The sequence below is a fragment of the Diaporthe citri genome (assembly GCF_014595645.1).
Source record: "Diaporthe citri strain NFHF-8-4 chromosome Unknown scaffold_4, whole genome shotgun sequence".
In the NCBI taxonomy this organism is placed as follows: Eukaryota; Fungi; Ascomycota; class Sordariomycetes; order Diaporthales; family Diaporthaceae; genus Diaporthe; species Diaporthe citri.
The window spans coordinates 854,160-875,607 of NW_025064849.1; the positions used below are offsets into that span (position 1 = coordinate 854,160).

General features: G+C 50.8%; 8 protein-coding genes across 8 annotated transcripts; 3 read left to right on the top strand and 5 right to left on the bottom strand.

Annotated features, from left to right (window-relative positions):
• Positions 1-30: 30 nt before the first annotated feature.
• On the bottom strand, positions 31-1,068 carry INS49_009435 (uncharacterized protein; the record flags this gene model as incomplete). Its single annotated transcript, XM_043170166.1, has 2 exons — positions 31-667; positions 734-1,068. The coding sequence occupies 2 exons, from the start codon at positions 1,066-1,068 to the stop codon at positions 31-33; spliced, it is 972 nt and encodes a 323-aa protein (XP_043024731.1).
• A 665-nt stretch (positions 1,069-1,733) lies between these two features.
• INS49_009436 (uncharacterized protein) lies at positions 1,734-5,542 on the top strand (the record flags this gene model as incomplete). The annotated part of the gene is made up of 3 exons (XM_043170167.1): positions 1,734-2,382; positions 2,446-2,842; positions 2,899-5,542. The coding sequence occupies 3 exons, from the start codon at positions 1,734-1,736 to the stop codon at positions 5,540-5,542; spliced, it is 3,690 nt and encodes a 1,229-aa protein (XP_043024732.1).
• A 1,694-nt stretch (positions 5,543-7,236) lies between these two features.
• INS49_009437 (uncharacterized protein) lies at positions 7,237-8,113 on the bottom strand (the record flags this gene model as incomplete). Its single annotated transcript, XM_043170168.1, has 2 exons — positions 7,237-7,886; positions 7,948-8,113. The coding sequence occupies 2 exons, from the start codon at positions 8,111-8,113 to the stop codon at positions 7,237-7,239; spliced, it is 816 nt and encodes a 271-aa protein (XP_043024733.1).
• A 956-nt stretch (positions 8,114-9,069) lies between these two features.
• On the top strand, positions 9,070-9,541 carry INS49_009438 (uncharacterized protein; the record flags this gene model as incomplete). The annotated part of the gene is made up of 3 exons (XM_043170169.1): positions 9,070-9,113; positions 9,174-9,426; positions 9,488-9,541. 3 exons carry the CDS (start codon positions 9,070-9,072, stop codon positions 9,539-9,541), a joined length of 351 nt encoding a protein of 116 aa, XP_043024734.1.
• A 2,968-nt stretch (positions 9,542-12,509) lies between these two features.
• INS49_009439 (uncharacterized protein) lies at positions 12,510-13,497 on the bottom strand (the record flags this gene model as incomplete). Its single annotated transcript, XM_043170170.1, has 2 exons — positions 12,510-13,172; positions 13,243-13,497. 2 exons carry the CDS (start codon positions 13,495-13,497, stop codon positions 12,510-12,512), a joined length of 918 nt encoding a protein of 305 aa, XP_043024735.1.
• Positions 13,498-14,927: 1,430 nt separating this feature from the next.
• On the bottom strand, positions 14,928-15,834 carry INS49_009440 (uncharacterized protein; the record flags this gene model as incomplete). The annotated part of the gene is made up of 4 exons (XM_043170171.1): positions 14,928-15,017; positions 15,076-15,382; positions 15,438-15,732; positions 15,783-15,834. 4 exons carry the CDS (start codon positions 15,832-15,834, stop codon positions 14,928-14,930), a joined length of 744 nt encoding a protein of 247 aa, XP_043024736.1.
• Positions 15,835-19,176: 3,342 nt separating this feature from the next.
• On the bottom strand, positions 19,177-19,985 carry INS49_009441 (uncharacterized protein; the record flags this gene model as incomplete). Its single annotated transcript, XM_043170172.1, has 2 exons — positions 19,177-19,242; positions 19,293-19,985. The coding sequence occupies 2 exons, from the start codon at positions 19,983-19,985 to the stop codon at positions 19,177-19,179; spliced, it is 759 nt and encodes a 252-aa protein (XP_043024737.1).
• An 800-nt stretch (positions 19,986-20,785) lies between these two features.
• On the top strand, positions 20,786-21,399 carry INS49_009442 (uncharacterized protein; the record flags this gene model as incomplete). Its single annotated transcript, XM_043170173.1, has 2 exons — positions 20,786-21,080; positions 21,131-21,399. 2 exons carry the CDS (start codon positions 20,786-20,788, stop codon positions 21,397-21,399), a joined length of 564 nt encoding a protein of 187 aa, XP_043024738.1.
• Between the last annotated feature and the right edge of the window lie 49 nt (positions 21,400-21,448).

Genomic DNA, 21,448 nt, shown 5'->3' on the forward strand with positions numbered 1-21,448 from the left:
AAGTAAGAATACATGCGTCCTGACAAGGCACTACACGTTGAATTTGGTCAAGTTCTCCGGACCCGCGTCCCTGGCGATCTTCTTGACCTCGCTCTCCCCGATCTCCTCGAAAATGTCATAGCCCCACCTCGACTGCACATTGAAACGCTTGTGCCTCTCCAACGCGGTGACCTTCTGGAAGACCTCATCGGGAAGCTTCACCACTTTGAGGTTCGACTCGATCCGGCTGGGCGTTACGCTCTTGCTCAAGACAACAGTGCCCCTCTGGATGCCCCACGAGAGGACGAGCTGGGCGGCATCGAGGCCCTGCTGGCTAGCCAGCTCTTTCACTCCCGCATCGTCCACCACCTTGGGCTCGCCGGTCTGGTTGTTACCCAGCGGCGAGTATGCCTCGATGAGGATGTTCTTTGACTTGCAGAACTCCACGAGCTCGGGCTGTTGCAGGTACGGGTGGGCCTCGATCTGGTTCACTGCGGGGACAACCTTTGTCTTGGCGATCAGGTCCTTCAGCTTGTTGACCGTGAAGTTGCAGACGCCTATTGCGCGCACTTTCCCAGTGTCTAGCAGTTTCTCCAGCGCGGCATATGTGGCGGCTGGGTCGATATCTGCGAGCTTGAACACGCCTTGCTCGTCGATGGGGAACCATTTGTCGCTGGACTCGAATGCACTGCAGCATACAATTGTTAGAATACAGACCCGCGCTGCAGCCGGTATTTTGAATTTCGCAACTTACACTGGCCAGTGTATCAGGAAGAGATCCAGGTAATCTGTCCCCAGATCCTTCAGTGTCTTGTCGAGGGCGCCCTCGACATCTTTGGGGTCATGTTTCGTGTTCCAGAGCTTCCCCGTAATAAAGATGTCGGAGCGAGGGACGCCGCTCTGTCGAATGCCCTCTCCCACGGCTGCCTCGTTGCGGTAGATGGCTGCAGCGTCTATGTGGCGGTAGCCGGTCTTGAGGGCTGTCTTGACCGCCTGCACGACCTCATCATTTGGTGCTTGCCATGTGCCAAATCCCACAGCGGGGATCTTGGCACCCGTGTTGAGGGTGAAATGCGTGGGGAGAGACATTGTGTATGAGTTGGTGCGAGATGGTTGCAGTTGGGGGCGGCCTGGGCGTCAAATTGGGGGAGAGATGCCTCGGATTGGCTCGGAAAGCTGCCAGAATCGCAGGATCGTGGAAACTACCCCAGCCCTCTTTAATCAAGGCAGCTTATCCAAGAATTGCGTTTATTCCTCAGCGATTTTCTTTTGCAAATTCCTTGCCGATCATTCCCCGGAACAAATCCCAAGTTCAGTTTCGGAAATGCTGTCCCGCCCGCTGCTTTTCCGGGTTCCCAAATCGGACAAGCACCAGACGAAGTGGGCCGTAGCCGGATACTTGTTCCATTGGCCACACATCTCACTACCACCAGCAACTACTGCGTAGACAGTGATCCACCACGGAAACCCAATCGGCACTGCAATGTCTCCCGGTCATGAAGTTACCCTTATCGACAATATCCGAATAGCTCATGTGTTGCTAGCATTCAATGAGCTGAGTTCATATAGCTCCACCCGCTTGGTGACAGAGCATGAACATTACTCAACGATCAGAAACGCACTCAACTGGACTGGACTACATCTTGGCATAGTCCGCATAATACTTCAAAACACATCCGCCAGTAGCTCATACACTCAGTCGCCGAGTACACAAGGGCAGCTAGCAGACGTCTTTACCAAGCTGCTCAGTCATCATGGCTCCTGCAGCAACTGTGTCAACCATCTGGAGGCCAGACGAGCCACTGTCCGTAGGCACCGAGAAGGACGCCGTCGGTGTCCAGCATGTTGAGCAGGCCGAAGACGACTCAACACTAAGAACGGTGGATGAAGTCCTAAGGCGGCGGGCCAGAACAGATCCAGATTTACCAGTCGTGTCCTACCCGTCCTCAGGCATCGAGTATGTCGACTACACCTTCCAGCAGCTCGATGTCTTCGCCTACCGGGTGGGGAAGCAGCTCCAGGCCGCGATCCCATCCAGGACGAGCTCCAAGGAGAAGCGGACCGTCGTCGCCATGCTCGGCCCGTCGAACCTCGAATATCTGGTAACGATGATGGGTCTGTTCAAGCTCGGCCACACAGTATTGTTCCTGTCCACCAGGATATCGGTCCCTGCCATCGAGTCATTGATCACATCCACCGGTGCGACATACCTGATCGCGGACCCTCGGTATCTCGAGTCCTCTCTGGCTACAAAGGAGCAAGTCCCGGGGCTCCAAGTCCTCGACATGCCCACGAGGACCAACTTCGAGTTCCCGATCGATGCTGTGGGAGACACACAGCTCGACGCCGCTCTCGATCCGAGTGTAGAGACAAACCAGATTGTTTACATCATTCACTCAAGCGGTATGAATGCCAAAAAAGAGACTGTCTCTTCGCTTTCGTGCCTTGCAACTAACAGTGTTTTAGGCTCAACTGGCTTACCGAAGGCCATCTACCAGAAACAAAATGCAGCGCTGTCCAACTTTTCGGGCAACATGAACATGAAAGCGTTTATCACGCTGCCATTATACCACAATCACGGAATCTGCAACCTCTACCGGGCGGTCTGGTCCAAGAAGGCCATTCACCTGTACAATGCTGACCTCCCTTTGACGTGCAACTATCTCATCAAGATTTTGAAGGCCCACGACTTTGAAATATTCTATGGCGTGCCCTACGCACTAAAGCTACTCGCTGAGGCTGATGAAGGCCTGTCACTTCTCGCTCAGCTCAAGATTGTCATGTACGGCGGCTCAGCTTGTCCTGATGATTTGGGGGACTTATTGGTAGACCACGGAGTGAACCTGGTTAGCCACTACGGAGCGTGAGTAAACCAATCTGTTCTTATAAGAATGCACAATGCTAACTGATCCTCAACAGAACTGAAGTGGGCCAACTCATGACATCCTTCCGACAGCCTGGGGATAAAGCCTGGAATTACGTGCGGGAGCATGACAAGCTGAAGCCCTACCTTCGGTGGATTCCCCAAGGGCCTAATTTATACGAGTGCTGTGTCCTGCCGGGTTGGCCGGCAAAGACTGCCACGAACATGGACGATGGTTCTTACCGCACAAAAGACCTTTTCGAGCCTCATCCAACTACTCCTGGTGCATGGAAGTACATCGCTCGCCAGGATGACACAATTGTTTTGGTCAACGGCGAAAAGTTCAACCCCGTTGTCACCGAGGGCAAGATTCGGTCCAGCAAGCTGGTCACCGAGGCCGTTCTCTTTGGAGCCCAGCAACCATATCTGGGTGTCCTGGTCGTCCCGTCGCCGGCGGCAGCTCTCAACAAAGCACCAGCTGAGATTCTCGATCTGGTGTGGCCGGTGGTCGAGGCAGCTCAGGAGTCAAACGATGCATTCGCCAAGCTCTCCAGGGAGATGGTTGTCATCCTCCCGTACGATGTCGACTACCCACGCACGGACAAAGGCAGTCTCATTCGCCAGGCTTTCTACAGAGTCTTTGCCAAAGAAATCGAACTCGCTTACGAAATCTCGTCATCGACGAACGAGAACGCGCAGGAGTATTCCGAGCCCGAGCTCCGCGACTTCCTAAGGGGAATGGTCACAAAGGCGCTGCCGCAAGGAATGAGCTTCACAGACGAGACTGACTTCTTTTCTCTGGGACTGGACTCACTCCAATCCATTCAAATCCGAGCAGAAATACTGAGGTCCGTGAAGACGGCCAACAAGCTGACACAGAATGTGGTGTTCGATCACCCTTCTATCGGCAAATTGGCCGCATATCTGTCAGGCTCATCAACACAGACCAGCATTGAGGACGAGATTTCGTCCTTGGTTGAAAAGTACTCAACATTCTCCACGCCGAAAGCCAAGTCAGGCAAGTTTGTCGCTGTTACCGGCTCGACCGGCTCTCTTGGAGCGCACATTGTTGCCCAACTGGTGCAGGATCCCTCGATAGACCGCATTTACTGCTTCGTCCGAGCTCAAGATGAATCGAGCGCAACCAATCGCACGGCAGAGTCTTTGATCTCTCGCAAGCTGTATCACAGCCTACCGCTCCAGCTACGCAGAAAGGTCATTTCCCTGCCCGTAGACCTCTCAAAGCCCGACCTGGGACTGCCGGAGTCGACATACCGCGAGATCACCTCAAGTCTGAGGACAGTCATCCACGCCGCCTGGTCCGTCAACTTCAACATCCGCCTCTCGTCCTTCGAGAAGGACAACATCGCTGGTGTGCGCCACCTGATCGACCTGTGCCAGTCGGGAGGCGCCTCGTTCAACTTCTGCTCCTCGGTGAGCACAGTTTCCAGACACCCGGACGAACAAGGCCCGGTCCCCGAGTCCCTGCCCGACGCCAGGTGGGCACAGGGCATGGGCTACGCGCAGTCCAAGTCCGTCGCCGAGGCCATCTGCTCCCGGGCTGCGGCGCAGGCCGGCATCCCGGTGCGGGTGTTGAGGATTGGCCAGATCGTCGCAGATACGACGCATGGCGTGTGGAACGCCACCGAGGCAGTTCCGCTGATGCTGCAGAGCGCTCTCACAATCGGCGCGCTTCCCCGCCTCTCAGAAACACCATCTTGGTTGCCCGTCGACACTGTCGCAAAGGGTGTCACCGAGATCGCGCTCTCGGACGCAGACAACAAAGCAGCTACTGGTGCATTGTTCGCAAACGTCGTAAACCACCGCACCTTCAGCTGGACCAATGACCTGCTCCCTGCACTTCGCAATGCCGGCCTGGAATTCGAGGAGGTCGAGCCGAAGGAGTGGGTCAGGAGGCTCAGGGAATCTAACCCAGACCCCGTCGTGAACCCACCCATCAAGCTGGTCGACTTTTTCGCCAGCAAGTACGACCGCGACGAGTTCTCCCCCTCGAAGGAGTACGTCACCGACACAGCTCGCTCATTGTCACGGAGCCTGGAGAACGCACCACTCCTGGACAGTGACTTCGCCAAGAAGTTCGTGGACCAGTTCTGCCGGACGTCCTGGAGACCATCGACCGCATCCAAAGCCGCCGAGCCAGCTTCAGCTGCCAAGCGCGTTATAATCGTCACCGGGCCGTGTGGCAGCGGGAAGACGACCTTGGCCACCGCGCTGGCGAGCGAGCCGCTCGGCGCCCCCTTCATCGAAGGTGACTCGCTCCACAGCAAAGACGCCGTCGACCGCATGCACGCCGGCCAGCCACTCTCTGACGAGCACAGGAAGCCGTGGCTCGACCGCCTCGTACGCCGGGCACACGAGGAGCTCTTTGAGCTAGGCTACGACACGGTGGTCGTCAGCTGTTCGGGGCTGAAGCGGTCGTACCGCGATCAGATCCGACAGATCGGCGCGGGAGGCAAGGCCAAGGTGGTGTTTTTGGACTTGCAGTGCGCCCCTGAGACATTGATTGGGAGGCTGCAGGAGAGGAAGGGGCACTACATGAAGGCTGAGATGGTTCAGAGCCAACTTAGGGACCAGGAGGGTGTAGCGACGGATGAGGTTGATGTGTTTCCGATTGACGCCGAGGGTGCACTGGAGGGTATTTTGCAAGAGGCTACCTGGGCTTTGGAGCGGATTTCATAAACTACACGATATTTCTGTTTCATTGGTTTCGTTCAGACGGAGTATTAGGCAGCATAATGGCAGCATCTTTCTAGACCGAATCACACAATTCGAATTGAAGTTTGTTCATTGCTCATTGCTTTGTGACAAGCTACGCCACGGGTAAGAAACACTTTGTTTACTTCGAATTAAACTCAGTTATATAGCTGGAGCATATTCAAATACGGCGATGGGTTCAAATTATGAGATAGAATATTTTTTCAATTCCATCCCATCTGTTGGGCTTTTGGATGTCATACCAGGCCCTCGTCTAGGCCATCAACACAATGCCAAACCCCACCCAGCCTGCGTAAGATGAGAAAAGGAGTGACATGGCTGGCTTTGTTCTCAAAGACATTATTCAGCCATTGTGGCCGACAAAAGAATATCACAAAGCGAGGTTGCAGGCAATGTTTCATTGTTATGATCCACCAAGGATGATGTCTCCCAATTTCAGGGTTACAAGAATATTCTTGAACGCCACCAGGGGGCAGTCAACTTTTACTGAACCTCAACCCAAAAGTACTTGTCCCCAGAGTCATGCATCCATAGGGTAGTAACGTCTGGCTATCAACTTGAACATTTCATCGTATTTTGTGTGGGGGAATGGCACGGGAGAATGTGATTGTACAATGTGTAGCCTTTGAGATACGACAAAAAATGGATAGCTCAAGTATGGCTTCCGGCCAGTGACAGTAGCCAGCAGGGCTGTAGAAGGTAATCTTGGTTACAATCTCAGAGACTAAAAGATATGAGCTTCAGAAATAAAAATTTTTGAGATCCCCAGTTTCTTCTTGTATCAAACAAGAGTGCAGAAGAATACATCAGAAGCATTGCGTGACATCCTCAAATTTCGTTCTCCCCAAATCTGTCCCCCTCAACATAAGCTTGCACCAGACTGTCTCAGAATCACAGCACGGCTATTGCTAAGACGGTCTCAGCTCCCAGAGATTGCCTCGCCATAATGTCTACACACGTGGCCATGTTGAATCATCACTGTGCTGGTAGGAAGCAGTCCGGCAATGACATACGATTCGATGTCCCTCGTGGTTTCTATTGCAAGAAACAGCACATATATTGCGCAACTCAAAATCTGCAGCACTTGAAAAATAAAGACTGCATGGATTGCGGTCCGACGCTACCAAAAGGAAATCGAAATGATGAGACTGACGGAAAGGAAAAAGCGGCCAAGACATCAAAGCAAAGTCCAAAAGACGAAGAGAAATGGATGGACTGTTGGACTCTTCTAGAAAAGTACTGCGAGTTTTACGCCCTCGACTAAGCAGGCGGCCATTTTCGGTGCACACAAGAGAATTGGGAGGAAAATGAAGATTAGGAGACTAGGTTAAATTTCACAAGAAATGAGGACTTGTTATGTTGGGAATGATCTACTCAATCAGGAGAGCCAAACAGGATTGAGATATCACTTTCTCTCGTTATGACCTTAGATGGCCGTTGTTACAATATGTTCGTTGCACCATAATAAGATACAGTAGAAGAAGATTTTAAAGACTTTGTATCAAATCCACGTTCCCGCATTCCCAATTTGCTCGTAATGCGCCGTGGTCCCTTGTTGTGGACTGCGGTGGAAGATGTCGTTGCAGATAAAGCTCGGAAGCATGCGGGTATAAAATACCTCCTCGGGTTCGAGACATTCGAAGCAGAATGAAAGCTGTTTATCGGAAGTTGCCGCTGCCGTTGCAGCGAGACAGGGGGATGGAGCTCTGCTTCTTGATGCAGGCAGTGATGGCGCCACCGACCCAGGTGACACCCTCGTAGGAGCCCTCCTCGTGAGAATCGGCCATGAAGGTGCCGGTCTGCTTGAGGGCGCCGACACAGCCCTGGAAGGTACGGCCGTACTTGCGGTTGGTCCAGGGGCGAGTGATAACGACACCAGTGTAGCCAGCGTCGACAGTGCCGCGGATGAGGTAACCCTGGGTGGTGGTCCAAGTGCGCGTGTAGTCGACCTTGAAGGTGAGACCGAGCTTCTTAACCAGCGTGCTCATATCGAAAGAGCCACCGGCGGTGACGCCATTGGAAATGGCGTACGACTTGGAGATGGTGATGTCGATGCCCTTGCTGCCGCTACCGATGACCACGGGGGACATCTGCACGTCCCAGTCGACGAAACGCTGCTGCCTGTCAACGACGAACTGGTAGTTGGCGTTGCAGTCACGCTTGCCGAGCGCAATGTCGGTGTGGTTGACAGGGATCTCAGCAAGACCCTCGCCAGCCTTAATGTAGTCGTGGTCGATCTCAGGAGTCTCGGCCTCGACGCCCTCAACCTTCAGGAGGAGCTTCCAGGTAGCTTCAGTAATGATGGCAGCTACACAAATGAACCAAAGTCAGTAAATCTCGATTATTTTGACTTCTTGAGGTGGACTCACTGCGGCCACCACTTCCGAAGACAATCATCTCTCCATTACGGAGGTCTCGGTCGAGGGTCTCAGTAATGTTGAGGGCGGCATCGCTGTCGTCGATAACGGGGGCTGGGGCGGCGCTGACTGCAGCAGCGAAAGCCGAGAGGAGGGTGATAAACCGAACAGAGACCATGATGTTCTAAAAAGACCGAAGATGTCAAGCAAGAGAGCATTGAGTGGATGAGGTTGAGAGTGATGAGAAGTAGGTCCTATCCGGTGGCATCCTCAAGAGTCTTTATAGATATTCGAACGAGCGCCATGACTTGGTGTTTCCAGCTTATAAGATAAGCTCAAGCTTCAACCGTCACATAATCACATCAATGATCAGCAAAGTGGCACGCACGCCCGCCAGCCGCCGTCTGGTTCGTCTGGAGGCACGATTGCGTTCATCCGGAGGTCGGTGGCTAGTGGGGCACGTTCCCATCAAGCATGTTCCTGCAGAACGGCTAACCCCGGACCTTGTCCGTTAGGTGGAGCGGACCAAGCATATTTGAGATCTGTTCCTGGTATATTCAGAGCCGATCTTCTCGATACCCCGTCCCGATCACCTATCCTCGACAACATGTACGGTACGCCTTCATTGTGGCCCGACTCAGGAAGGATCAATTTCGTGTCGCCGTTCCTGAATTGAGCTTAGCAGCCCCCGTGCCACACGACTCAGCAACCGTCACGAAAGTCACTTGATGGTTCATCAACCTTCTTGAGATGGAGGCTTGACAAATTTCCAACGTGACACCTCGCTGGACATCACCCACAAATGGCACTAAGATTGCGGAACTTGACGTCGCGATGAAGGAGTAAGATTTTCCATAGATACTATCCAATAGATTGCCCACGCCTCAAAGGGAAAGGGGAGAGGTCAGAGTGATTATTACGAGATATCATTATCAGGCTGCTTGGGCAAACACTTTTTGGTTTTATCCCTTACTTCCCAATCCGAAAATCTACTTCAAGAATCGGTTTCGCCGTCCCGTTCACCTCAATTCAGACCACTCGTTGATCTTCTTGTCCACATCATCCTTTCCACTTGACTCAGTCCTCCAGTCTTCACACAAGGCTCTACCTTTGGATCCCCAACCAACAGCCAAAATGCAGATCTCCACGCTCGCCACTTTGACGGTTCTGACCACCGTGTATGCTACACCTCTACTTGATATTCAACATGGTTCACAAATGTACTGACTTGACTCCAGTGCGTTCGCCAAGCTCCACAGCGCGGCTGTTTGCGTCCAGAACAGATCGTACGGCAGCACTGGCAACGGCACACCTTATGGCATCACGTACGGTTCTTTCAAGGAGTACGAAATTGACGGTGAGGCCACAAAATGTGCCTGCGGGTACTACAAGAACCGCAACACTGGCAACAAGCAATGGGACAAGTGCCCTGATTGCACTTTCGATGGTCTCCAGTGTCTCTCCAATGGCTGGCATATCGGTGGCGATGAGGTACGTCGTAACCCAGCTTTCAATCGTCTAGGATGAATCACTGATCAATCTTTTGCTTCAGATGACATACTACTGCGAGAAGAAGTGCGGCGCTCAGGGAGCTGAGGCCAACTAATAAATTGAAACTACGGGCGAAATTATCATGGCAAACGTTTTTTTTGGATGCAGATATATGATGCGATAGTGTAAAGGATTTCTTTTCTGGACGTAGATATTCATTTCTACTGTATTTACGTTGACGAAACAACCACTTGCTGTACAACTACCCCTTCGTCCCAACCTTTTGAGTTTTCATTGTGCTTTATGTTGGCGCATAACTTAGAGTTATTCTTGCCGCACAAACCAACTTCTAAATGTCGTCATCACGGCTATTTCTCTTGCAGCCGGTATATTTGGCAAAAGGCAACAGATAACTCGACAGTCGCAATGGCGCCGGCATTTCTTCCCGAACTCTATTTGCTACGACGACTTCAGGCTACTTCTTTCTTTATTTTTGACAACAAAATGTACTGCTGTTCTAGATTGTTGCATTTCACAGTCTCACATCTGAAGTCTCGTCGTCGACACTTCGTCCTGTAGCCGGAAGAGAGCTACACCACAATTACCCGTTTAATGTTGCGAGGGTGTGCACGCAGCTACAGTGGCCAAGACATGCCACTTCTGCCCAGAAGAGGATCCGTGGGGTTGGGACACCCGGTGATAGGAGACTGGCCTTTGAAGCTCATCCCCACTGTTCATCTTGCCCACGTGCCCATCTACACCTTTGCAGGGATTCTAAACGTTAAATTAACCTTTCATATTCCACGTGCCTCAATACCACTCTCTTGACAAAGTGGAACAAGTGGCAATTTGATCAAATGTTGACATTAGCTGAAAAGCAGTCCGGCAACAATGACTCAGTGAGGATGCTGCCTGTTTCTGCTAACGTACCCTCGAGAGTAAATCACAAAGAGGAAGACATTCTTTGGTACACTAGTCATGCACTGGGGAACGGTGTTTGGGCGCGGGTCCAACGGCCCATTAGTTACAAGGCAACTTCCGCCTTGCCCTAGAGCACCTTGCACGGCCTGTGTTAACGTCCGGATAAACGGCAGTCAGGGTTTCAGGCATACCCAATGTCTACCATTCTAATGAGCTCGATTGGATTCAACTGCTCTCCGGAGGAGCCCTCCGCCGAATCTTCTCATAGGGATGCTGATTGCACATGGGGTCCGTCCCATAGTTGCCCTGATTTCGTAAATAGCCTCAGCCCCATGAGACCTCACGCGATTAGTGCGGCTGTTGGGCTGACACTCTGAAAATTTTAATTTTATTAGTTCGGCGCCAACCGAGAAGAAGAGGGTACTGCAGATAAACAACCAATCCAAACCAACTTGATAGCGAGGGAAAGTGGATTCCGGAATCCACCCAATAAAATCATTGCTTGTAAAGTGGAGGACTTCGGCCCCAAAGTACACGTGTAGATCTAGCGTCCTGGGCCAAGGGGGATCTGGAGCAACGATGGGATCAGCGCCACCGCCAAAGCAAGTCTGTCAATTCACCAACGCAATCGAATACCCTGCAGCCGGCGATATCCGTTAGGGTTAGGAACACCGCGGTGATATGGGTGGTTTTCCCCAAACGGAGCTGAAAACATCCAGCAACTGGACGAATCGACAGCAATATCAGGTGAATGAGATTATTAAAGAGGTTGAGGAGACGGCTTTGTTAATAAATATGCATTATAAACTTGGTTATCATGGTGCTAGCTATTCAGCATTAGCGCAAATAAGAGGAGAGCAGGGGGATGTGAGGGCTTTGATGCTTAAGAGCCTCAGCTATGGCAGGAAATGGAATAAGATTTAGCTGTTAAAGTTACAGTAGACAGGCTTTGGAGATAAGAACGTTGCATGCTGGGAGACCGGAGAATGGTTGTCCAGGAGGCTTGAGCCGGCTACGCATAAGATGCCCAGAAAGAAGACCCGGGGTGTGAGTTGAAGCCAGCGTCCTTGGTGAAAGATCCCTAGTCCTTAGTTCGAGAGGGAAAAATACGAACCCATCAATTCCTCGATGCTCCGCTTTTGCATGAAATCTTCCCAAGTCTCAGGCTTGATATCCGGGTATTTGTGGTTATCAGTCTCAAGACCAACGAAGGTCTGGCCATTAAGCCAGTAATGATAGAAGAATCCCCAAGGTTGTCAGAAAACTGCTTCTTTTTTTTTAAAAAAAAAAAACAATTTCACATGGTGACCTCACAGGAACATGTAGCTGAAGACTTCGCTTGGGTTCTCGGACCAGAGCGCATGCATCCAAGCTTTCAGATCTTCAAGCGAAACTTGACGCTCTAGCTGTGGCTCAATACCATAGATCTTCTTAAAGGATGCTGCGATATCCTTGATCATCTTCCTATCGCCCAAGACTATAAGAGTTTCAGCAACTGATCACATCCAACCAATAACAGTTCGTCGGAGAAAACCTAGCCGCATTTTCGTAGGAGGTCCCCAAGGCTCAGTCCCCTCGCCCCAGTACTTGATGACGTTGTTTGGGCATCTAAGATGTTGAATAGTGGACTAAAAACATGGTTCATGAGACCGCCGACCAGGGTGTGCACACCTTTCACTTTCTCGTTAGTCTCCAGGTATGCGTTGACATGTTTCATCGGGTCCTTGACGAACAGCTGTCCAAACTCAAGCTTGGTATAATTGAGAGTCCAGTCGCTTGCGATGTATCTAAGCACACCCTCTGCTTCACACGCGTCGATGCGTGCCTTTTGTCATCGATCATCAATTTGTCGTCGCCGAGGTAAGAGCAGATTATAACGTCGCTGCGTGCCTGGGCGCTACGTTGATCCACTCAGCATGGCATTTCCGTCATTCCAAAAAGTGTCATGCCGGACAGATTGAGTGAGAACGTTGCCAGAGCGGGACTCAACTTGACAAATGAGGAGATTCATAGTATCAGCAGCCTATATAAGGTTATTCGCTTCAACGATCCCTTTGGTGTAGGTGATATTTTATTTCTCAACGGTATCATATATATATGTGCGCAAGGTTAAGTCTAAGGTCGCTCACAGGACAAGGTAGGGTACAGTCCACATACTTCTTCTAAAGCGCCTTGTCTTTGGCATAGACACTGGTCTCTAGCCAGGTCGACAAGTTCTGTAGTCCTGGATGTGTCTGCTTCAGCTTCGTCAGATCCGCCCCGTAACCTTCTCTCTCAAAGAATGCGAACATGGTGCCCATTTCCTTCGAAATCCATAGAACAAGTCTCGCCAGGAAGTTGAAGGTCAATAGAGGCGCCGACCCAGTCTTTCTCTTGAACATGTCAACCATCTCTTCGTACTTCAACTCGTCACCAGCAAGGCTGATCGCCTGACCGTTGTAGGTCTCGGGCTCCATGAAAGCCTTTGCCCCGAAGAAGCCGATATCATCTGTGGCGATGAGCTGAAGTGGTCTCTTGACCACTAGTTTCCACGATGTAGCGAAGACCTTGCCGACGAAGCCACCGTCGAAGTTCTCCATGAAAGCTGCAGGACGCAAAATGGTCCAGTTCATGCCCTGGACCTTGGACTTGCTAACCAGGTGTCTCTCGACATGGTGTTTGCTGATAAAGTGTGGAATATCGGTCGCATTGTCGGACGATCGGGAGCCGCCGCGGTCGACGGAGGAGTAGACGAAATGCTTGACACCATTCTTCAATGCGGCATCAACGAGTGCTTTGCCCTGTCTCTCCTCGATGATGGGGCCCTTGCTATTAAAGGCAGGTATCTCAGGAATTGAGTCAGCACGATCCGAATCAGTTTTCTGAAGAACAGTTCGGCTCCTCGGCATCTCTCACCTGGACGCTGTAGACTCCCCAGATGGGTGTGCTACTGGCGGCTTTGGCGGCTTTGAAGATCGAGTCGCAGTCATCGAGGTTGCCTTGGACAAGTTTGATGTTGGAGAACTTGCCAGCCAGACGTTGTGCTGATGGTGAGGCAGTATCGCGGGTTACCGCAAGGACTTCAAAATCGGCCTTAGCAGCAAGGAGGGCCTTGATGACGGCACCTCCCTGCTTGCCAGTGGCACCAGTGATAAGAAGTGCTCGAGACATGGTTGGACAGAGAGACTGAAGACTCAGAATTATGACGACAGCAGGATAATCTTGATATACCAGCAAAGGGATAGCGAATTCCAATCGATCCATCTGCTTCTCGCGTGGGAAGGGATGCATAGGTATGTAAGGCACCAAAGATCAACCTCGCGCAACTCGCGGCCAACTTTCGATGACGAATCAAATTTGACTAAGCATTCAATACCATTCAGTACTAGGGTCGATTGCTTCGGATTAGATGGTACTGATCGCGCCAGGGAGGGAGCTTTACCAACCTCAGGCCTTCGAAAGACCACCTTCGGCATTAGTCAGTCGGACACCGGCGCTGAGGACGCATGTGAGATGAGCATCCACACCGGCTAAGTAAGCGTGGACAATGTCGGACAGCGCGGTGCCGGGCCAGGCCAGCGTCGGCCATGGCGCCAATGAATCAGCGACGGAAAGAGACTGGTCAGTGGCCGGGTGGACGTCCGAGCGCCTCTTTCGATGACCCATTACGGGCGATTGGTCGGTGTAGGAAATTCTCGGCTTACAAATAAGAAGCCTATTCTTGAGATGCATCAAAAGTCTGCGCTTGATATTGCGTATAAATGTGTAACTGCTCATAGCGTTTGCTAGTCAGAAGCAGCATCGACCTTACACCATTTGATGCCTACGTCAGATTGCTCCTCGACATAAGACACAGACATAGCTCTTACCATTGGAATCGCCGGTATCATTGCGCGCGTAGACCTTCTGTAATTGTAAACCCATTCCTCCTGATGAACGCCAAGTATTATCGAAGACCTTACCTAAGTACTAAAGCACACGGCAATGATCCAAACTTGCATCACAAGACCCGCCACCTTACTGCCTGTAACCTGGTAGAAGAGCTCCAAAGACGGTAGTGCGGACGTGGCGACTCTATCCGCGTCTTCCATCACATTCGAGAAGAAATATGGCGAAGAATCCAAGAATCAAACTGTCGTTCATAATGATTGAGGCCCCTTTGTTCGAATGAGCTAGTTCCTCATCTAGATGGGTAGCTGCATCAGTTCCAACATAAGCGTGCCTTTTGCAAGGGAATGAGGAAAGCATCAGCATTCTAATCTTGCATTTAACAATTGAAAACAGCCCCGGGGAGGAAGTACGAAGCGGCGCCGTAGCGGCCACACCTCGAAGGAGCAGATTGGAACATCAGAAGGGAGGGCAAAGGAATGACTGGACAGGAACATGAATCAACGGTCAGTAGTTCTCTATTTCAATATACGACTTTCTCGCACCACACGCTCTGCGCCTACGCTGCGTGCACCTATTCGCTCTACCCGTGACCTCCAACTTGACAACACGGCATAATACCGCATTGGTTTACACAAAGATAGTTGCCATCCAGTAATCTCGATTACGTTCGAGCCCTCGAGCTGCGTTTGAGACTCAGAAGCCTTCTAGGTTTAGAATTTCTCTGTGTAAGGTCGGAGATCGATCTCGTGCGTGAAAGCAGAGCGGCCTTGACTATGCAAGTACGAGTAACTTTCGGCAATCTTTTAGATTCGCCATCAGCAATGACGACAACAAATACGAATATCACTCAATACTCACCGCTTCGGTGCTGATTCGCCCATCCTCCACATCATTGTTCAACCCCAGCTTCTTGGCGGATGGGGTGTCAACGATTCCGTCAACGATGACATGTGCCACGTGAATGCCCTCTGGGCTGAATTCCTTAGCAATCAACTGGCTCAATGCACGCAGCGCGAACTTCCCGGCAGCGAAGGACGCGAAATTAGCAGATGCCTTGGTCGAAGCCGTAGCACCGGTTGCTATGAGGGTAGGCGGGTGGTTGGATTCTCCGACTGACTGGAGAAGCAGCGGAGTAGTCTGTTGGGCAAAGTTGAAGAAGCCACGCCTAAGCTCATTAGTCACTTGCTCCAAACGCACAAAGTCTGTAGGGTTACACTTACGCCGTTCCGTCCAGCCCGAGTTCCAGCTCTTCTTGCTTGATATCCAGGAAAGGTTTCATCACGAAGCCGCTGTTGACGTTATAAATGGCCGCAGCCAGCTTGCTGCCTTTTATTTCCTTTTGGATAGTTTCAAATGCGGAGCGCATAGCATCAGGGCGCGAGACATCGGCGGCGACACCGATAGCCTTTCCGCCGGATGCTTTGATCTCATCTACTAAGCTGCTGTAACTGTCTGCATTGCGAGCCACGAGCACGACCGGATACGTCCTCGCGAATCGCAGGGCGGTGGCCCTTCCTGCGCTGGTCAGTCTCAGCTTGGGATCACGAGTCTAAAGGTGTTCTTACCAATGCCGGAGCCGACTCCAGCAATGAGGGCGTAGAACGACGGAGAGGACATGGCGATACGTTGATGAAGGTGGGAGATGGAGAACGTTGGTAGCTCAGAAAATACGGCCAAGGACAGATTTTGTAGCAGCCAGCGAACAACCGGCTAGTGTGCCCATATATCCCCAGGGCGTAACTCAGATACGGATTTGGTTTAGTAGGGAGAGCTGGCGCATCGACTCTGCATGAGAAGATATTGCCATGAACACCGAACCACAAATCAAGAAGATAACATAACCAAGATTACCAGCTAGCTGGAAGGTGTAGAGCCAAGATTACCAGCTAGCTGGAAGGTGTAGAGCCCATGCTGCTCAACTATGTAGCATTTTTGTTAGCGGGCATCATTGATTGGATTAGTGCAACGTCGTCACAAGGCTAGAAAACTGGTATAGCAATAACTATTAACAGAAAAGTTTCGAAAGATTTGTTACCTCGGATTCGACCGAATGATGATGTCACTGGCCTTTCCCAAAGACTATAACATCCAAGATCCCACATAATCCACGGCGCTGGCGCCCTTGACATTTTTGACCCAAAGGTAGCGATTGACAGCGAAACATCCTAGGTCTTGCTTCGGGTAGCGTTGCAAAATAACCTAGGTGAGTCCAACAACGTTGTTTTCGCCAAGTATTCGTCGTACTTGTTGACCCTAGTCGTTCCCTGTGGCTGAGATAGAGGTGCCCCGAAGCTGTTCGACTGGTTTGCTGTAACCTCCTTGAACAGAATAGTGTGGCCTGGAGAACCTGGCGGGTAAACCTGTCCTAGAATTCCATGCAGACATGTTGCTGAAGTACTCCGCGTGAAATCTCTCATATCCTCAATATCCCATCTGGCAAGACTTTGCAATAAGTGATGCAACGGGTCAGTGGTAGGCACAACCGTGGCCCCAAAGTTGAGGAGACTCTTCACGATCCTTATAAAGACCTCCCACTCCTTGTCTGATATTCCAGGTCGGCACGTCGTTGCTACAACCAAGAACATTAAGAGGTTACCAATCATTTTGGTTGATCCATGCCGAAGAATCATGCTGAACTGCTGGGGTGCTTGTCGCATCACTATGATAGCTTTGTCCAGATAAATGTTACTTTCGGACATATCGAGCGCAGCGTCAAGTGTCTGCACAAATTTACTCCACTTCTGTGTACATGGATCTGTCTGTTTAAAGTCGGTGGAACCTGCTTGGGAAGTGACAGTTTGTTGGAACAGACTGAGCTTTGGCATCAATGATAGCTTTAAGATTTCAAAATATCAGTCATGCCCAACGAAGTGAGTAGAAATAGGGATAGCTTACCAAATAGAAGCGAGTGTGGGCGCAAGCTGACTCTACGAAATAGTATCTATCTGGAGCCCTGATCATAACCGGGACTCGGGCACGATTCCCCGTCAGCTTTCGTCGCATATGGATTGCGAGATTGTCTGTTGTAATGACCTGGCCATTGGATAATCTGATATGAGCTGGCCGTTGTTCGGACGAGGAGAAGATGTTTTGGTACGTTCGGGCGTCTGCCTCTGTTGAGCGAATGTTCTTCCGGTAATTGTAATCCCTCAAGCGTTTCTTGTACATCTTCACTCTGATACTGATTAGTCTCACGGTTTTCGTTCTCTTCAAACAATCAACCATACGACGCAATGAACCCGTACTCCGATGTCATAACCTTCATGACTTCTTGCAGGGTCATATCCTCATCCAGGTATAATCGACGGATGATTGGCATATATTTGGCCCATTCGTCGGACGACCTCTGGCCATCCGAGTTGACTGTGTCTCCGGCCATACTGTGTGACTGTTTGCGTAGAACGAGGAAGGTCGACAACAATTGATGTAGGCGTTGAGGGGTTCAAACATTGAATTTGTGAAGGGGGGCGTGGCAATTTTAATTTGCAAAAGGCCAAGTAACTCCCGCCCTACCCCACCAACGTGCATAGCACTACTGCGATGGTACGGATCAGCACACAGTTTACCCACCGTGTTGGTGACCGTTAATGGGAGGACCTCCGAATGTGAACCACAAAGCCTGGCCAGAAAAAAGAGGTGCATCCTATGCGCGACAAACTTTATAGATATCAATCTTCAAAAGTCCCTTGCTCGAGTGACCAGCATGTAGAAGTTCTTGTGACCGGGCCACACGAAGAAAGCCCACGCACACAGTAACTAATTACACAGTAGGTAGGTAAGCATTTCTGGGAGATCAGAATGGTGAGAATCATCCAGTGGCATCATCAAATTTAGCTACAAATAGCGGAACATGATTCAAATCTCCCGTCTGCTGTTGTGCCCCACCTGGATACGACCTTCATGTGCCTTTGAGTGCTTACGGTGGAGCCTCTTCCCCGTCGTGTAGGATTACATCCCGCCTTAACCACTGACTCGAATTATTTGACAGGCATGCCGGGCAGCACGGCAAGCCCTGGGGTCACGAAGTCAGCCACAAGCAAAGCGACTACATATGGTAGTACTGTTACACTCACATCCATCAACATCCTCCTTAACTGTCAGCTTGATTATACATTTGTTGGCCTACTTAATAGTCAACATCTTCATTCGGGCGCACGCGTTACCCTAGCACCTCTCATTAAGTATATGGTATAGAGCATCTCCCTCTACCCGAAGAGGTTATCAGCATACTAGGAGTAGCCAGTCCTAAAATCATTCTACAACATCCGGCGGTGTGAGACTAGTGTCGATGTCTTGCGAGAGCGAGCGCCACAAGGGGGCTGCCGTCGTGCCCATTTTCATGAGATCTTGGGAGTACCGCGATGTTACGAGTAAAACGGCAGACCCCTGCACATTCCGAATGCTTGTTTGCTACCAAGGGCTGGGGTGTGGGTCTCGGATTGTAGCACCAACTTCGTTCAGACAATCCAATATGTTGAGCCGCAGTCATCTCCGCCTGAGATCATCCAGACACTGTCGAACTCTGTCATCGAGGCGGACAGGGACGGTAGGGTACACCTTACCCTCCAGGGTATAGACAACGGCCGGGACCTCGATCTCACACACAGGTCGGGCCTTGAAGACCAAGGAACTAATATCAAGGCCAAGGCCACGCTGGGCAACAAGCATAGCAGTACAGAGAGAAACAATAATATTATTATATAAAGCTATGCGAGCAATATATAGTATATTACATATAGTAAATATGATATTAGGCTCCAGACTCCACCACATATCCATCCTCTTCATTTACGGTATGGCTAGGTATACACTGCAACCATGTTGCTTTCACCATCATGTCTCTTTTGAGTAGCCGGGTATGCACACCTCGATAACAGTAACATCATGATCAGCTTTTTGGAATATTCCTACAGACTACCAGTCGCTCTACCACCGCCATTATAGTCATCGAGACAAGATTTAATACACGCCCGGAATCAAGCGGTATGGAACCTGAAGTTTGATGATATTCCACTCTTCTCCGTACTATGCCTTTGTTAGCATGAGAATGAGGCGGGCAATTTTGGAAAACATACCGTCTCTGAAAGATAGTTGTCAAGTACTGGAACACCACGGCGCGTAAAGTCGGAGAAGAAGAATGTGAAGACGAGCAAGCCCCACGTGTAACCACCGGAAATCGGGGCATATGCAGCCCGCCAAATGGTATAACCACCATAATTGATGTGCCTGGCCAGGGAGAAGAGGCCATCAGCATACGGCTTGCCTTTGTTGGCGGGGTTTCTCTTGGACCAAGTGCGCTGAAGTTCCGAAATCTGTTCGATGAAGATGCCTACCGAATAAGCGCCGACTGCCAGGGCAATCATGGGAGTTTGGAGTGTTTCGAGAAGCCTGCCGGAAGGTGGGGCGAAGGAAGTTACCGCCCAAACCGACAAGATCGAATTCAAGGTATTAAAGGCAGTGTTGAAAAGGGCGATCGTGATGGCGGATGACGGGTTCATTTCCTGCTCGGACACGACAAGTTGCGTGACGATCTGCTTCAAGCTGCTGCCGAAAGCCATGCAGGTAATTATCTCGTGGTAGGGACTTGCGAGGCCAGCCGAGGGTAGAGCCTGTCCACCCAAGCCCCATACCAGCTGTGCGGCCCAGGACCGGCTCAGCAGGGCGTATTGCCAAAATGCGTCCGCCGCACGAAGTCCGACAAAGATGCTTGTGCCTAGATAATTGGCCTTTTTGACGCGGGAGACGTTGTCATGAAGTTCGTTAGCCATCGCGGTGGTTGCTTTTATGGACCAGGATACCGCTTCTGCAAGCGCTGGGTTGGGCCAATAATTTTTCTGAGCGTAGGGGGATTCCAGAGATACAAGCTAAAGGGAGAAGACATTGCCCCCACGTCGCCGGTGATTGTTGAGTCAGTATTCACTAGAGTCGGCCTCCGGTGAACACCGGACCATTACACATTTGTCCGAATCCGTCGATGTTGACTCTTTGGGTCGGACACTCGGGCAGAGCTCACAAATGGAGAATTGCACTACTGTGGAGTACTACGACGTTGTCCCAGTCACCCAAGAAATGCCGCACTTGATACTATCGCTGAGAGATGGAATTCCCAAGCCCACGTGTTTGGATACCTCGGTCAGGGGTCCAAATAGTTAGTACTCTACAACCCCCACGGGATGTGAGTACGAGTTCGTAAATACAATCCAATGTGAAGAAGGATATTGTCATCTTGTGGAGTTTTTGAGGAGTTTGTGGGGCTTGTATTTGTACTAAGTCTTTGGACGTCCGACCAGCAAAGATGTATAGTACGTACAAGGCGATGTGCGCCGGAATCCAATGTCCGTTGCTGTGAATTGGATAATGTACGTGTCATTTTCCAAATTATCCGTGGTTTGTCATCTCACCGGGGCGACTTGCCCTCCACAGGAAGTACAAATTCGCTAGAGCAGCATCACATCGCAAGAGAACCATCACTGCCTTCGTCTTGGTAGTTGTCTCATGATTTCTCATTATTTTCTGACATTGAGAACGAAGCTTTCTTAAATATTGTCAAAAAAAGCCCCCAAAAAAGATGGCTTCGAGCGCCTTATCCACGGCGGGCAAAACCGCTATCGTCACAGGATCTGGTCGTGAAACCAGCATCGGTGCAGCTATTGCATTCGCCGTCGCCCGTGAAGGTGCTTCTGACGCAGTTCACCATGTGTCCGAATCCGGTGCTCCCCGCGCCAAGAGAGTGGCGATTGAGGTTGAGAGGCTTGGTGGAAAGGCCATCGTGGTTCAAGGCAACATCACTGATGTCGAGAGTGTGAACAAGATTATTCAAGACACTTTGACTGCATTTGACACCAAAACCATCGACATCTTAGGTATTAAGCAATTGCCCTCGCGTTTGAAGTCCCATACTAAAGCTATATAGTCAACAATGCCGGAGGCCCTACCCACGCGCGTAACTCTACCCTCACTGAAATGGACTCTGCTGATATACTCGAGACATTCACGCTGAATTACTTGGGTCCAACCCTCATGATCCAAGCGGCAGTGCCCCATATGCCGCATGGGGGGAGAATCATCAACATTGGCGCCATGGCTTCGCTGATATACGTCCCCTTCCAACCCACCTATGGCGCTAGCAAAGCGGCATTAGACCACTCCACACAATATCTTGCTGCAGAGGTGGGTCTTTAATCTGTATTAATTAAATAGCTCCTCTGACTTGGACGAGTCAATAGCTAGG